Raw genomic sequence first — 13,766 nt, 5'->3', positions numbered from 1 at the left:
TGTGTGTCTTTATTATCCATGAGCTGAAAATTCTACAGCCTGTGAACTTTATTTCTAAGCCATAAAATCCTTGTGTGAAACAAATCAGAGAGGATGCTTTCTCCAGATCCTGGCAAGCACACACTGTGTGGGAAGTTACTGCCATCGAATACTTACTCAGCAACCGCACTTCGGGCATGGTTGATGACACTATAAAGCATGTTGGTTCCCTGTCCCCAAGCAGGTTGGTGACTCATATCAGAAAGATCCAGAATGAGAAGAGATTTGAGGAAAAGATGATGTCAACCAAAAGATCAGCCAAGTGACTGTCCTTGGTCTCTCATCCTCTGTCCTCACCAGGCCACTGGCAGTGGGAGATGGGGAGGGGACAGGGGAGGAGAATAGCTCCCAGAGGTCAGGTAGAAAGAGTTCCACATTAAAAAAACAAAAAACAAAGCAAAACACCATAAAATCCCCCATAAATTTTAGCCTATAAACAGATGTTATTTCCACTTGAATTAGGATATAAACTCTAAGTGGTTGCTTAGGGTCTAATTGCAGCAATTAGATTCACAGCCCTTGCTCTTCTCTAGACAGGTACCCATCATCAACTGATAATGAATTATGTTAGTACCATTGTGGAGGACAGCGCAAGCCATTAAGTGGCAATTAAAATGAATTAAATAAAGTGTTTCTAGGTGATATTCTGTATAGAAAAGGAGAATTCTGAAACAAATGATGATCTGGGCAAAAGATGATAGATAGGGCAATAAAAATAACACATTATATTTATCATTGCTTTCTGTGGTAAGAGTGACAGCATAGAAATTTTAAAAAAATTAAGGAGAAATTGTAAAATTTCTACGTATACAACTTGCATTCTTTTTTTTTTAGGTCTAATTCATCTCCAGATGTTCTGTTGCCAGACTTCATTAAATTTCTGTCATGACTCAAACATTTAAAATAAAAAATGTAGACTAGTGATCCTTTTAGCTAACATGCTTTCCATATGGTTAACATGGCCGTATCTAATGCTCACTAATTTGGAGAATGATAAAATAAATTATGGTATTGCACAGTACCTTACAATAAATTATGTAGTTGTTACAAATCATAGTTTGTGAGAATATTTAATCAAAAGGGAAACATACTGATTAAGTAAAAAAGTCCCAATTATGTATATAGCATACATTTATTTAACATTTAAATAATTTATTTCAACATTTGTTTAGAAATATGCTGGAATCATGCCAAGTGATTACAATGATTATCTACTGGATAATAGTATAACTATTATTTATGTTTAAACAGTAGTATGACTGTTAATAACATGTTTACATTTTATGGTCATAAATAACAACATATGCTATGGATTAAATAAAACACATAAGACCACACATGCGGGAGGCTGCTTTGCTGATCAACTTGCTTTCAAATCCTTTTCCCACTCTTCTCCAGCTTTGTTCCTAGGTGTCCTTGCCAACTGGCTTTTGGTTGGTTTTGGCCAGTAGGAAGCACTGTTGGAGGGAAATTGGAGGGTGGGAGGAGAGGAGGGGTCAAGGCATTTTCTTATCCTTTTAAGCTATTGGCATCTCTGGCAGTGGATGCACATCTTCCATGGCCCCATCTTCCTCCTATAGCCTCAATTCCATTATCCCAGATCCCGTTATGGCTACAGCTCCCACGAGGCAGTCTAGATTCCTGGGGTCTATAAAACTACCTATTTTCTTTTCTCCATCCAGCTCAGGGCTGGGAGAGGGGTGGTGGTGTTAGGGTGGGAGATGGTGGTAGGACATGGTAGAAGCTTCCTGATTTTTAAAAATTTTATTTATTTTATTTTTAAATGTTTATTTATTTTGAGAAAGAGTTAGAGCTAGCAGGGGAAGGGCAGAGAGAGAGAGAGAGAGAGAGAGAGAGAGAGAGAGAGAGAATCCAAGCAGGTTCCATGCTGTCAGTGCAGAGCCTGACTCAGGGCTTGATTCCAGGACCCTGGAATCATGACCTAAGCCGAAATCAAGAGTTGGATGCTCAACTGACTGAGCCACCCAGGTATCCCCAAAGCTTCCTGCTTTTGTGTATCTTCGGGTTGATGTCTGACATTTAACTCTAGTTGAATTAAATCCCACTTGTGGAAAAACCCCAATGGATTAGTAGTGATTTTGTGAAGCACTATGATGAGAAGAATTCTGAATCTTTGCAAGGTCACTACTTACAGGACAGATCTGTGCACAGATTAGAGATGACTGGTATGGATGGGAGAGTTTGGAATGGAAGATTAGAATGACATACTTGCCAATGCTGCTCTAGATACATAGTGGGATACAGTTGAAAGAGAACCTAACTGGAAATTCCATTTTCATTTCTATGCCCTCCTTATGTCCTAGGAAAAGACATTCAACCCCTTTAGATTCCAGAGTTTTCTTGGCTCATTGGACCATTGCAATGAGGCTCTTCCAACAACTTTCCACGTCGGGTGAACAGATGTGGCTGAAGGTTCTATAGCATCTGAAATATAGGATATGTGTGCAGCAAGAGTATGGTTAACTCCAACAAGAACTTACATATGGCTGACACTCTGAGAATGGCTGAGGGCTGGGTCAGAGGGAACCAGTAGTTATGATTTAAGCTGGGTAGAAAAAATGAAGGGGTCTTATTCTAACTTTTTAATCTTCCTGTCTGTTTTAGCAACTGGTATTCCACCATTAGATCATTTGTGTTCCTGGGGCACCTGGGTGGCTCAGTGGGTTGAGCGTCAGACTTTGGCTCAGGTCATGATCTCTTGTGAGTTTGAACCCTACAGTGGGCTCACTGCTGTCAGTGTAGAGCCTGCTTTGGATCCTCTGTCCCCCTTCTCTCTCTGCCCCTTCCCCACTCATGTGCATGTGCTCTTGCTCTCTCTCAAAAATAAATAAACATTAAAAGAAGAGTATTAGATTCTTAATATTGCTTCAGGTTAATATACTGACCCTCTTGTGATCTCTGTATAAAATGTAGATACCACTGGGAGGGCTAAAAGTAAGGTGTTTCAGAATTCATGGTTTAGTATGAATTCATTGACTTGACAGTGTCAGGGAATGACAGAACAAGGACTTTTTATTTATCAGGAAACAGGGCATCCCTTGGAGAGTCTCTGCCAGTAGACTGTCAGTCGACAGGTGAAAGATGTGTTCAGGAGGTGGGGGTAGGGATCTGATGGAGAAGAACATCCTCCCCTTTATGGAAGTAGCTTCCCAGGGCCCACTATGACTGTGGAGCAGAGTTGTGTAATGGGATTGAGTTCACTAGTCTCCCACTGAAGAATAAAAGGGGGAAATGATTGTGTTATAATTGGCCCAGTTTCCCTCCTACATTTTCTAATCTGGCTTTCTTTTGACCTGCTGTGAATTTAAAGTGTGACCAACTAATAATGATCTGGCTTCACTACTTTATAGTCACCTTCCTAATGCACAATTTGCTTCTTACTCTTTAAAATGGCCACATAGAACCTCTTATTCTGGAAACTCCATATTTCTTAAACTTATTTTTTTTCTTATATGTTTTTAGTCTTCCTTTGGCAAAGTCAGAAGTTAGTTCATTTCTTGTTTCCTAGTATTGCTAATGATCTTACTGACTTTCAGTTCTGTTCATCCTCTTCTGATACAAATATTCATCATAAATGGAACTTCTCCTTATTTTTAGTGTAATCTTAATATTTTAATTAAGCCACCCATCTGTTAAGAAGGTAACAAATAAAAGATCATGGCAAGGCATGATGAAAATATTAATACAAATTGCCTTAAAATTTTTAGAGAGCAATTTTCCAAAAACAAAGTGTTAGATAAATTCCAAGCCAAAAAAAAAATTAAAATTAATTTACTTTCAAATGATTTTTGAAAGACTAATACATTTTTGGACAGGAATTTACAAAGAAAAATATTAAAGTCCTAGTAATAAAAATTAAAATTAAGTTGCTCCCAAAATTTTTTTGAAAGATTAAAAGATTCATCTTAAAAGCTCCATTAACGTATCTTCTCACATATTATCTATAAAATGGTAATGATAAGAATAAAGGACAGATTTTTCACAACCATTGCAAATAAATTGGTCAGTATGATGGCTCAGGTTTTCTTTTTTTTTTCCAGTTAAGTGATTACTTGCTTTATGTTGAGAATCTGTTTCCAGGAATTATAGCTCAAGTACTGACTTTTAGAAGAGTTCACATTCCACATTTATTCTTTTTTCCAGCTTTGTCTCCAGCTAAGTAGATAAGATCAGGCCATTGTCTATTGGTGTAATTAGAGGGGAACCAAGAATTTTTTCCAGCCCCAAATATCTCTTCAACAGCTTGTCACAGGGCCTGAAATCTAACACTGAAGAGTCTCTGCATATAAAAATTGCCTGTAAAAAATGCAACCATTTCTGTAGGGCCAACACATGATAACTTGATTTCTCACCAGTGGGGCTCTATGGGTGTGAGACATCCTATATGTATCTCCGGGAGAGGACAGTGAAGATCCTGAGGGGTATGAGGGAAGATGGAAGGAGAAGTGGGCAGGAGCAACAGGCAAACAGGGGAGAGCGAGAAACATTCCCGTTTCTGACTATAAACTCTCTACTTGGCACTATTGCTTCCTTGATGCTTCCGGAGAATATCTGATTACTTCTGTTTTCCTTCCTGGAACTTAATATTTGAAGCATCTTTTTTCTTTTTTCACTTGATTGTTTTTAATGTCTTGTATTATTTTTCAAATTATTTTATGTGTTTAAATCTTAGCTTTTCTACTAGTCTTTGAGCTTTTTAGAGTCAGATGCTACCGCATTTATTTCTTTGGTATTTGTATAACACTTAGTGCTGGGTTTGCAATAGGTATTAGCAATATGTATTGAGTGGAACTACTTACAGCACTTAAAAAATTATTTTAAAATGCTTGATGTTCACAAATGGCTTTACAGGACACAATAAGAAATGATTGAATTCATTAAGAGTAGAATTCTAATATACCAAATAAATCTTCAATTATGGATGGTGTAAATACCGTTGATATGCTACACTTAACTGCAGAGATAATGACAATAAAAATTTGAGAGGTGCCTGGGTGGCTCCATTGGTAAACATCTGACCCTTGATTTCGGCTCAGGTCATGATCTTGCAGTTCATGAGTTCAAGCCCTGTGTCAGCCTCCACACTGCTGACAGTGCCGAACCTGCTTGGGATTCTCTCTGTCTCCCTCTCTCTCTGTCCCTTCCCTACTTGAACTCTCTCTCTCGCTCTCTCTCTCTCTCAAAATAAGTAAATAAAGCTAAAAAAAAAGGCAATCATTAAAAAAAAATTGCAAGTGGGCTGGCTGATAGGAAGCCACCTGGGGAATGTGACCAGTTATGAACTTTCTCCGGAATAGTGAAAGTCATCTGCATCACCATCCTCTGGGTTGCTTTTGCTCTTAATTGATTCTGTGAAAATTCTTCTATGTACATAGTAAATCCAACCATCTTTCTAGTTTTGATGACTTGTTTATTTGTTTTCATTTATTTTTTAATATTTATTCGTTTTTGAAAGAGAGACAGAGCGTGAGCAGGGGAGGGGCAGAGAGAGAGAAAGATAGAATCCACAGCAGACTCCAGGCTTTGAGCTGTCAGCATAGAGCCCAGTGGGGCTCAAACTCACAAGCCTCGAGATCATAACCTGAGCTGAAGTTGGATGCTCAACTGACTGAGCCACCCAGCAGCCCCTTTTTGTTTTTATTTTTATATATATTTATAGCACCCGAGTTGGGGAGAGGGGCAGAGGGAGAGAGAGAGAGAATCTTAAACAGGTCCACACTCAGCATGGAGCCCGACACGGCGCTCCATTCATGGCCCTGGGAACATGGCCTGAGCCAAAATCAAGAGTCAGATGCTCAACTAACTGAGCCACCCAGGCTCCTCTGTTTGTTTTTATTAATGTGGAGAAAATAACCTAGAATTTGGAATCTGAGTTCATGGGAATTCTGAATCTTGGGATCTGAGTTCAATGCCAGGACTGTCACTAACTGTGTGATGCTGGGCAAGTTATTTTCTCTCCTAAGTCTCTTTGCCTAAATGGGTATAGTAATTGTACTGCTATTTTGGATTAAGTGGGTTTACAACTGTGCTTTGTAAGTGTAATATGCTACACAAAAGATTGGTGTAATTTGTGTTAATATGCTGAAAACACTATTATTAAGTGGTACTCTCAAAAGTGTTTTCTTATATAGAAACATGGACAATTTTTTTTATGATGGTTATAAGCATGATTGGAGACCAGAATAATTACATTTAACATCTTATATTGATTAAAAGAAGTAAAACTTAAATGTGAAAATAATCAGGATAGCAAAAATATCAAGTAGTGATGGGGCACATGTACACTAACTCTGAATCCTTGTGTCAAAACCCATAGGAAATAAGTAACCTATTCCTATTTTCCAGGCTGAACCTTATGCCCTGGGTTTGAGAGGAACAAGGAAATTACCTGAAGGAGGTGGGAGATGAGAAGCAAAGGCAGGAGGTACTAGGGAGCAGATGTCTCTCAGTTTGGCCTACATGGGGGTAGTCTACACTGAAGGGAAGAGCCTACCATCTATGACTGCCTGAATCTTTGGGTGATCAGGGAGAGTATCTCTCTTGCTCAAATGAGTGAAAAAGAGTCTCTTTCATCAACCGACCAGGGCAACTTGTTAGGATAACTCTTATTGCCAGAAAATAGAATGGTTGCATTGAAGTTTTATTCCATGCCTGGGCTCCACCTCTAGAGATTCTGAATTAGTTAGTCTAGGATGAAACTATGTATTGAAGTTTTTTTTTTAAGTTTATTTATTTTGAGAGAGGGAGGGAATGAGGGAGGGAGAGAGAGAGAGAGAGAGAGAGAGAGAGAGAGAGAGAGAGGGAGGGAGAATGAGCAGGGGAGGGTCAGAGAGAGAGAGAATCCCAAGCAGGCTCCATGATGTCAGCATGGAGCCTGACATGGGGATTGAACCCATGAACTAGGAGATCATGATCTGAGCTGAAACCAAGAGTCAGATGCTTAACTGACTGAGGCACCCAGGCGCCCCTGTATTAAGATTTTTAAAAGCTCCTCAGGTGATCTGATATGGTGCTAAGATTGAGAAAATTCCCTAACCCAGCAGGAAGCATTGGCTTAGGCCTTTTCATTTTGAGTTTTACAACTCAGATGTTACTTAATACATGATGAAAATATCTGTAGAATCCTGTTTAATTATCTTAACCAAATATTTCCAAACCGATTTCATTAAGAAAAATCCTATAGAGGGAAAGAGATTCATTTAGGGAGTATAGAATGTGCCTAAATTACAGAAAAGAATAAGAAGATCTTACCTTATTATAGTGAATACAATGAGAATGTTGCCAACCAGCCCCAGTGAACAGATAACCCCAATCATAGAAGGGAGGATAATTGTATCCACAATGCTGAGGGTTTGATAAGCAATCTCTTTATTGCAGGATTTGTTCAAAAGTTCAGCAGAGGTGTTCCAACAGGATGAGTAAAGTGAGTTCATTGTTCATGAATTTCCAGTGGTTAAACCTGTGAAGGAATAGGATGTGATTTATTTAATGAATTGTTGAGGCAGTTCCGTGAACATAGCTTTTCTTTAACTTAATTTAAAAAAATTTATTGGGGCCTTCTTTGCAACAAGAATTGATGCAACATAAGATTTCAGGTGAATATTACTACTCCCTGTCCATAATGGCCTCACAGATTACCAGAGGGGATATATAAATAGGAAATTACAGAACAGTGTACTGTGATAGTATGCATATGTTATCATGCCTTATTGTGGTGCATTCTTTGAACATTGCTGATATTTACTCAGTATTCCCTGGTACTGGTTGTTTACAGCTGGTATCTGTTCTTATTGGTCTGTGTATCTACTTGTATTGGCTAGAACCCCTGCAATACTTAAGTTGTTAAGTATATCGTCGCTGCAATAAAGTGCATGGGGAACACCAACTCTGATTATTTATGAATGGAATGCAATAAGACTTCCTGAGATGATTCTTGGACTATCTGAAAGGATGAATAAGAGTTAGCTCAATAAGGGACAATGTAGGAAGGGAAAGTGCTGTAGCTAGTAGGGGATGATGTCTCAAGTCTGAGAGTTTCAAGTGTTGGTGAGGATTTGGAGCCCAGAAAAAACCCCTGCTGGTGGGAATGTAAATTGATATACCACTGTGGAACACGGGGAGGCATTATTTATTACAGTTGAATAGAATACATATTATCCCATGACCCACAGACTTCCCCCAAGATGGGATATACCTAGAGATACACGCTTATATGTACCCGGATGAGTGCTCCTGAGTGTTCACAGAAATGTTTATTTTAAATGTCTTAAGCTGAAAATAGTCAAAATGCCCATTAACAATGGGATGGATAAATCAATTGTGATATAGTCATACAACGAAATGCTTCACAATACTAGAGGGAACAGATCACAAGTACACAGAGTAACGTGGATGAATCTAATGACTTAAGGTTAGGCAAAAGCAACACTTCATACAGTATGACTACATTTACACGGAATTTAAAAACACAGGCAAAACTAATCTATATTATTAGGGATAGATTTAATCATGGTAAAAATAGAAAGAAAAGCAAAAGAGTGATAAGTGGAAAGTCAGAAGATGGGAGGCTTTTATGTATGGTTCTGCCAGTTATATTAACAGTAAAAATTTTAAAAATGCAGTCCAATATCTAATCATATGGTTTGAAGACACTTATCCAAATCTCTGTTCTTTCTTCTTTAGTAATTCTTACCTTATGCTTAATTTTCCTACTTTGCTTCTGTTCTCTTTTATTTTTCATCCAGTTATTTCAAACATTAAAAATCAGCTAATATAAATGTTAAATTTGATTGTGATTCTGTTATGCTGAAATTCGATGTCAAAATATATGCAAAAATCTTGCAAAAGAGCCATTTTCAGGCAAAACAGTTATATATGACTGGCTGAACCCATTGAATAATCTCATACAGAGAAACATATTCACAGTCAGGCACCTCGTGTTGTTTTAAAAACAACAAATGTTGGCTATTTGAAAAAGCCAAGATGACTAATTTATTTCAGTTTTCATTCTGTTATTTAGATCATGAAAAACCAATGCTTAATAAAGATTTTGGGGGATACACAAAAATAGTGTTTAATAGGTAAAAATGAACTTTTATGACAATTGCTTTTTAAGCATTTCCACAAGGTCAATAAGGAAAATATGGATTACATATTCAGAATAATAGGTTTGGGCACATATATGCATTTTTGGAAATGAATTAAGTTTAAGACATAGGTAAACATTTTTCAATGAATTATGTATAGCAATATCTGTTACCTCCCAAATCATTTATGTATTTAAATATCTCTTCTCCAAATATAATCTATAGGTATATGACTCCCTAAGTTTTAGTCAACAGTCATGCTAATAAGTATGTTTCTAAGGCTAATGGCTTTATGTCTAAGATTGGGAGTATAATTGATAAGGCTAAATATTATTATTTTTTTTTAACGTTTAACAAAAAAAAAATTTTGCTAAGTCAGAAGGCTCGCCTGTGATTGACAATTCCTAGGCTATTAAAGTTTTAACCCAAATCTCTTCAGCTCCACCTTTCCATCTCCCTATACCTTTTCCTTTATTCATCTCCTGGCTCTTGAATTCTCTGAAGAAGATAGGAACTTCAGAGAGTGGGAAAAGGAGTTATCTGTGAAAGAATACGATGTGTGGAAAGAACCCTGAAAGTAAACTGTAAACTTTAATCTAAAACCTTTGTTCATGTCGTTATAAACCAGACAAGGTAAGAACCCCGTGACCTTGGCAGTTACTGTTTTTCTCCCGAGGTCGATTAAAACCTTTATTGAGCATCTCCTGTAAATGTTGCAATTTAAAGTAAAGGCAAATGGGTGTATTTGTAAAAATTCTATACAATTGAAATTTTATGAATCCTTTGGTCATATTTATAAGAAGTTTGCTTTACTAATTTGCCTAATTTCCAATTTGAGAAATTCATCCATTGAATAATAAATTCCTATCAATGAAAATAACCTTCTTGTCCTTTACCTTGTCTTGTTAGCTGTGGCAGGTAGCTGCCTTCCTTCCCTCTAGGTATATGAACATGAAAAAAGCTAAACATGAAAAGCTACTGTTAACAATATTTTGTGCTTCATAAGGCTTAGAAAATACCATAATCTTATCTTTCTCATTCTTATTTCTTATTCTGATACCTTAGTAGACACTGCTTGTTGGTTAAATATACAGAAACAAAATATTAATTCACTGATCATTGATAAATATTAGCTGTTAGAAATTTTAAGCATTATTTATTTAAATTATGTTCATATTTTAAATATTGTTAATATTTACATAGGAAGTTTTTTTTACAATCTTTCATACAAAGAATCTCTCAATTCTTTTCTTTTTTTAATGTTTATTTATTTATTTATTTAAAAAAATTTTTTAACATTTATTCATTTTTGAAAGGCAGAGAGAGACAGAGCGCAAACAGGGTAGGGGCAGAGAGAGAGGGAGACACAGAATCTGAAGCAGACTCCAGCCTCCAAGCTGTCAACACAGAGCCTGACATGGGGCTCGAACCCACAAACCATGAGACCATAACCTAAGCTGGAGTTAGACACTTCACCGATTGTGCCACCCAGGGGCCCCAAGAATCTCTCAATTCTTAGGTAACATTTCATTATATCTAAGCGCCATTTTCATCCAGGACAACTCCCTCTAATGGTTATAATGAGAATCAGTGCTTTCTCTGACTTATTTCACTTAGCATAAAACTTTCTAGGTCTATCCATGTTGCAAATGGCAGGATTTCATTCTTTATCTAATATTCTATTGTACATGTATACATGTTCTTTATCCATTCATCAGTTGGTGGACATTTGAGCTCTTTCCATAATTTGGCTATTGTAGATAATGCTTTTATAAACATTGGGGTGCATTTCACTCATATATGGAATTTAATAAACAAAACAATCATAGGGGGAAAAAAGAGAGGCAAATCAAGAAGCTGACTCTTAACTATAGAGAATAAACTGATGGTTACCAGAGGGGAGGTGGGTGAGGGGATGGGTGAAATAGGAATGGGGATTCAGTAGGGCACTTGTCGTGATGAGCACTGGGTATTGTATATGTAAGTGTTGAATCACTAAATTGTGCACGTGAAACTAACATTGCACTGTATGTTAACTAACTGGAATTTAAATAAAAATTAAAAAAAAGAAAACCAGTGTTAAATAAGATTAACTTAATAAATACTCCTTTGCAGAAAACTATCTACATTATCTCTATCAACCCTCATGGTACCTCTGGGGTGAACCCATCCACCCAGGTATTACATGAAAGTACTTCCCCCTTGAAATTTCTAGGCATAAAACTCTTTTTCATTTACTAAATTGCAAGTTTGACGCTTATTTGAAATGTAACTCCAGAAAACTGGTCCTAAATAGTTGAAGACATCTTTTTGTAGGAAGATTTTCTTCTTAAGAAAAAAAAAGGAAATTTATGCTTGTGAGGTTGGTGTTGAGAGAAGACTGACAGTGTCAGTTTAATGTATTCTGATTCACATTGTTCATCTATATACACTGACATCTTCATACATACACAATTTATTCATGATGGGTAGGACAAGCAAATGGAGGAATGAATATAAAGGAAATTAGATGTTTTTTTTAAAGAAAAAGAGTGTTAAGAAGTCTGAAAAGTGATAAGAAAACGTACATGGCAAAGAAGAGCATGATGTAGAGAATAAATCAAAAGAACAGATGATGACTTCACTTACATTGCAGCAATATTTCACACAAGTTTGATTATTTTAAAAAAATCCTAATATAATAATCCTCAACTATTTTTCAATGAACATAATCATGTTGATGGGATTAAGTGGATCTAATGAGCCAGCTTTATGGCTACTTGTCTCATTACTACTTTCAAGTTAAATATCAGGAAAAAATTATATGGGGAAAAATCCTGCTAATACCTAGCAAAATTAGTAAGGATGTTTCAATAGCCATAAAGCACAATTTGCCTGCTATACCCCTGCTCCATACCCCCCACACTGATGAGTAAGAAATACACTATATATGTATTTTTAATGTTTATTTATTTTTGAGAGAGAGACACACAGAGTGCTAGTGGGGGAGGGTCAGAAAGGGAGGGAGACACAGAATCTGAAACAGGTTTCAGGCTCTGAGCTGTCACCACAGAGCCTGATGCGGGGCTCGAACTCACAGACTGCGAGATCATGACCTGAGCCGAAGTCGAACGCTTAACTGATGAAGCCACCCAGGCACCCCTCCACTTAATCTTTAATCTACAGTGAGCACCTTTAGAAACTGTTAAAAGGTAAACTGAGGCACATTAAAATTTTTTTCAAGAGTTTGAATGAACATCGATTGAAATCAAGTAACACCAAACTGAAAGTGGTTGGGAGTGCCCCATCGACAGGGACAAGGGGAAAAGTTTTTATAGAGAAGGTGCAGAAGCAACACAAGAAAATTATTTGATTGGCTTAGCTTACACTTGTCCTATTTGGGAAAGCCTAGTTGGCTGTTTGTGCCTGGTTGTTCTTAAGTGTTATTTTTCTCCGATTCAAGGGCATAGACTTCAGCATAGGGTTTCATTTGCTTACATAGGGTACCAAAGCATTAGGGGCACTTGGGTCTAATGGCCTCCTTGTTTAATTACTTGAACAAAACATAGTACCAGTTTTAGCTCAAAACACTTCAGACCGTAAAGAGAAGCAGAAGAAAGGGGATCACTCCCATGACCCCGTCTCTATCTGTTGACTATCTAGACAGCAGCTACAATGACCTGATCTAACCATGGCAAACCAGGCTTCGTCACCATTTACAGCTAGAAAGAAAACCTTCTAGGGATTACTCTCACTTGTCAGCTTCCCATATATCTCTAAGTGACAAAGGAAGCTGGAGAGAAGGGACTAACAGAGTTTATCCTAATGAATATACCATGAGTTGGTGTTGATGATGAAAAAGTATGGTCAGATAGGCTGGGGTTGTGTTTTAAACATACCTGCCTCTATATTTCTGCCTCTCATCTACTTTGAATAAGTAGAGCTGAACACTGTAATCAGCGTAGCCTAAACAACTGAACTTTATGTTCAAAGTTGAATGATACAAAGGCATTTCACTTTTTATCTCAAACATTCATGCCATCTTTCATCTGAATTCTTTTTCTAAGTAACCAGAGAGAAGCTTCTCTTCATTGGAATGATGAAGGAATTGGATCTCACATCTAGTGGTCTGACAGTCAGGAGCAGATGCAGATTTGTGGGTCCATTAGCTTATACAGTGGAGAGGGGTGCTCTTTAAGAAAAAAACAAGCCACAAATACAAATTTCAGTGCAAATGTTTCTTTAGAATGAGAAAAGACACGACACATTACAAATGTTAAAAAGCTAAAAATACCCTAAACACAAAATCCAGGAAAATAACATAATATTTTATTAATTGCCTAACAAGTACTTTTCTCCTACATGTTTTGGTTGCATAATCTTTAATTATCTCTTCAAATGACAACACATATGAGATATCATCTGTGTCACAGTTCAGAATCTATAGCCTTAGGAAACTATGTGATTTTGCATAAGCCTCAACTTTTTATGTCTGAGTTTTTTTTAAGTTTATTTATTTACTTAAAGAGAGAGAGAGACCTAGTGGGGGGGGGGCAGAGAGAGAGAGAGAGAGAGAGAGAGAGAGAAGGAGAGAGAGAGAATCCCAAGCAGGCTCTGCACCGTCAGCACAGCGCCTGATGC

General features: G+C 37.2%; 1 protein-coding gene across 1 annotated transcript in view; it reads right to left on the bottom strand.

Annotated features, from left to right (window-relative positions):
* MCHR2 (melanin concentrating hormone receptor 2) overlaps positions 1-13,766 on the bottom strand; it is a 48,861-nt gene that overhangs the window by 18,144 nt on the left and 16,951 nt on the right. The window contains exon 2 of the mRNA XM_015072572.3: positions 7,312-7,519. Within this exon, the coding sequence (XP_014928058.1) occupies positions 7,312-7,493 (182 nt within the window). The 5' untranslated portion in view covers positions 7,494-7,519. The remainder of the gene's footprint in view (positions 1-7,311; positions 7,520-13,766) is intronic.

The sequence above is a fragment of the Acinonyx jubatus genome, chromosome B2 (assembly GCF_027475565.1).
Source record: "Acinonyx jubatus isolate Ajub_Pintada_27869175 chromosome B2, VMU_Ajub_asm_v1.0, whole genome shotgun sequence".
Lineage (NCBI taxonomy): Eukaryota > Metazoa > Chordata > Mammalia > Carnivora > Felidae > Acinonyx > Acinonyx jubatus.
This window is presented reverse-complemented; position numbering and strand designations above follow the sequence as displayed.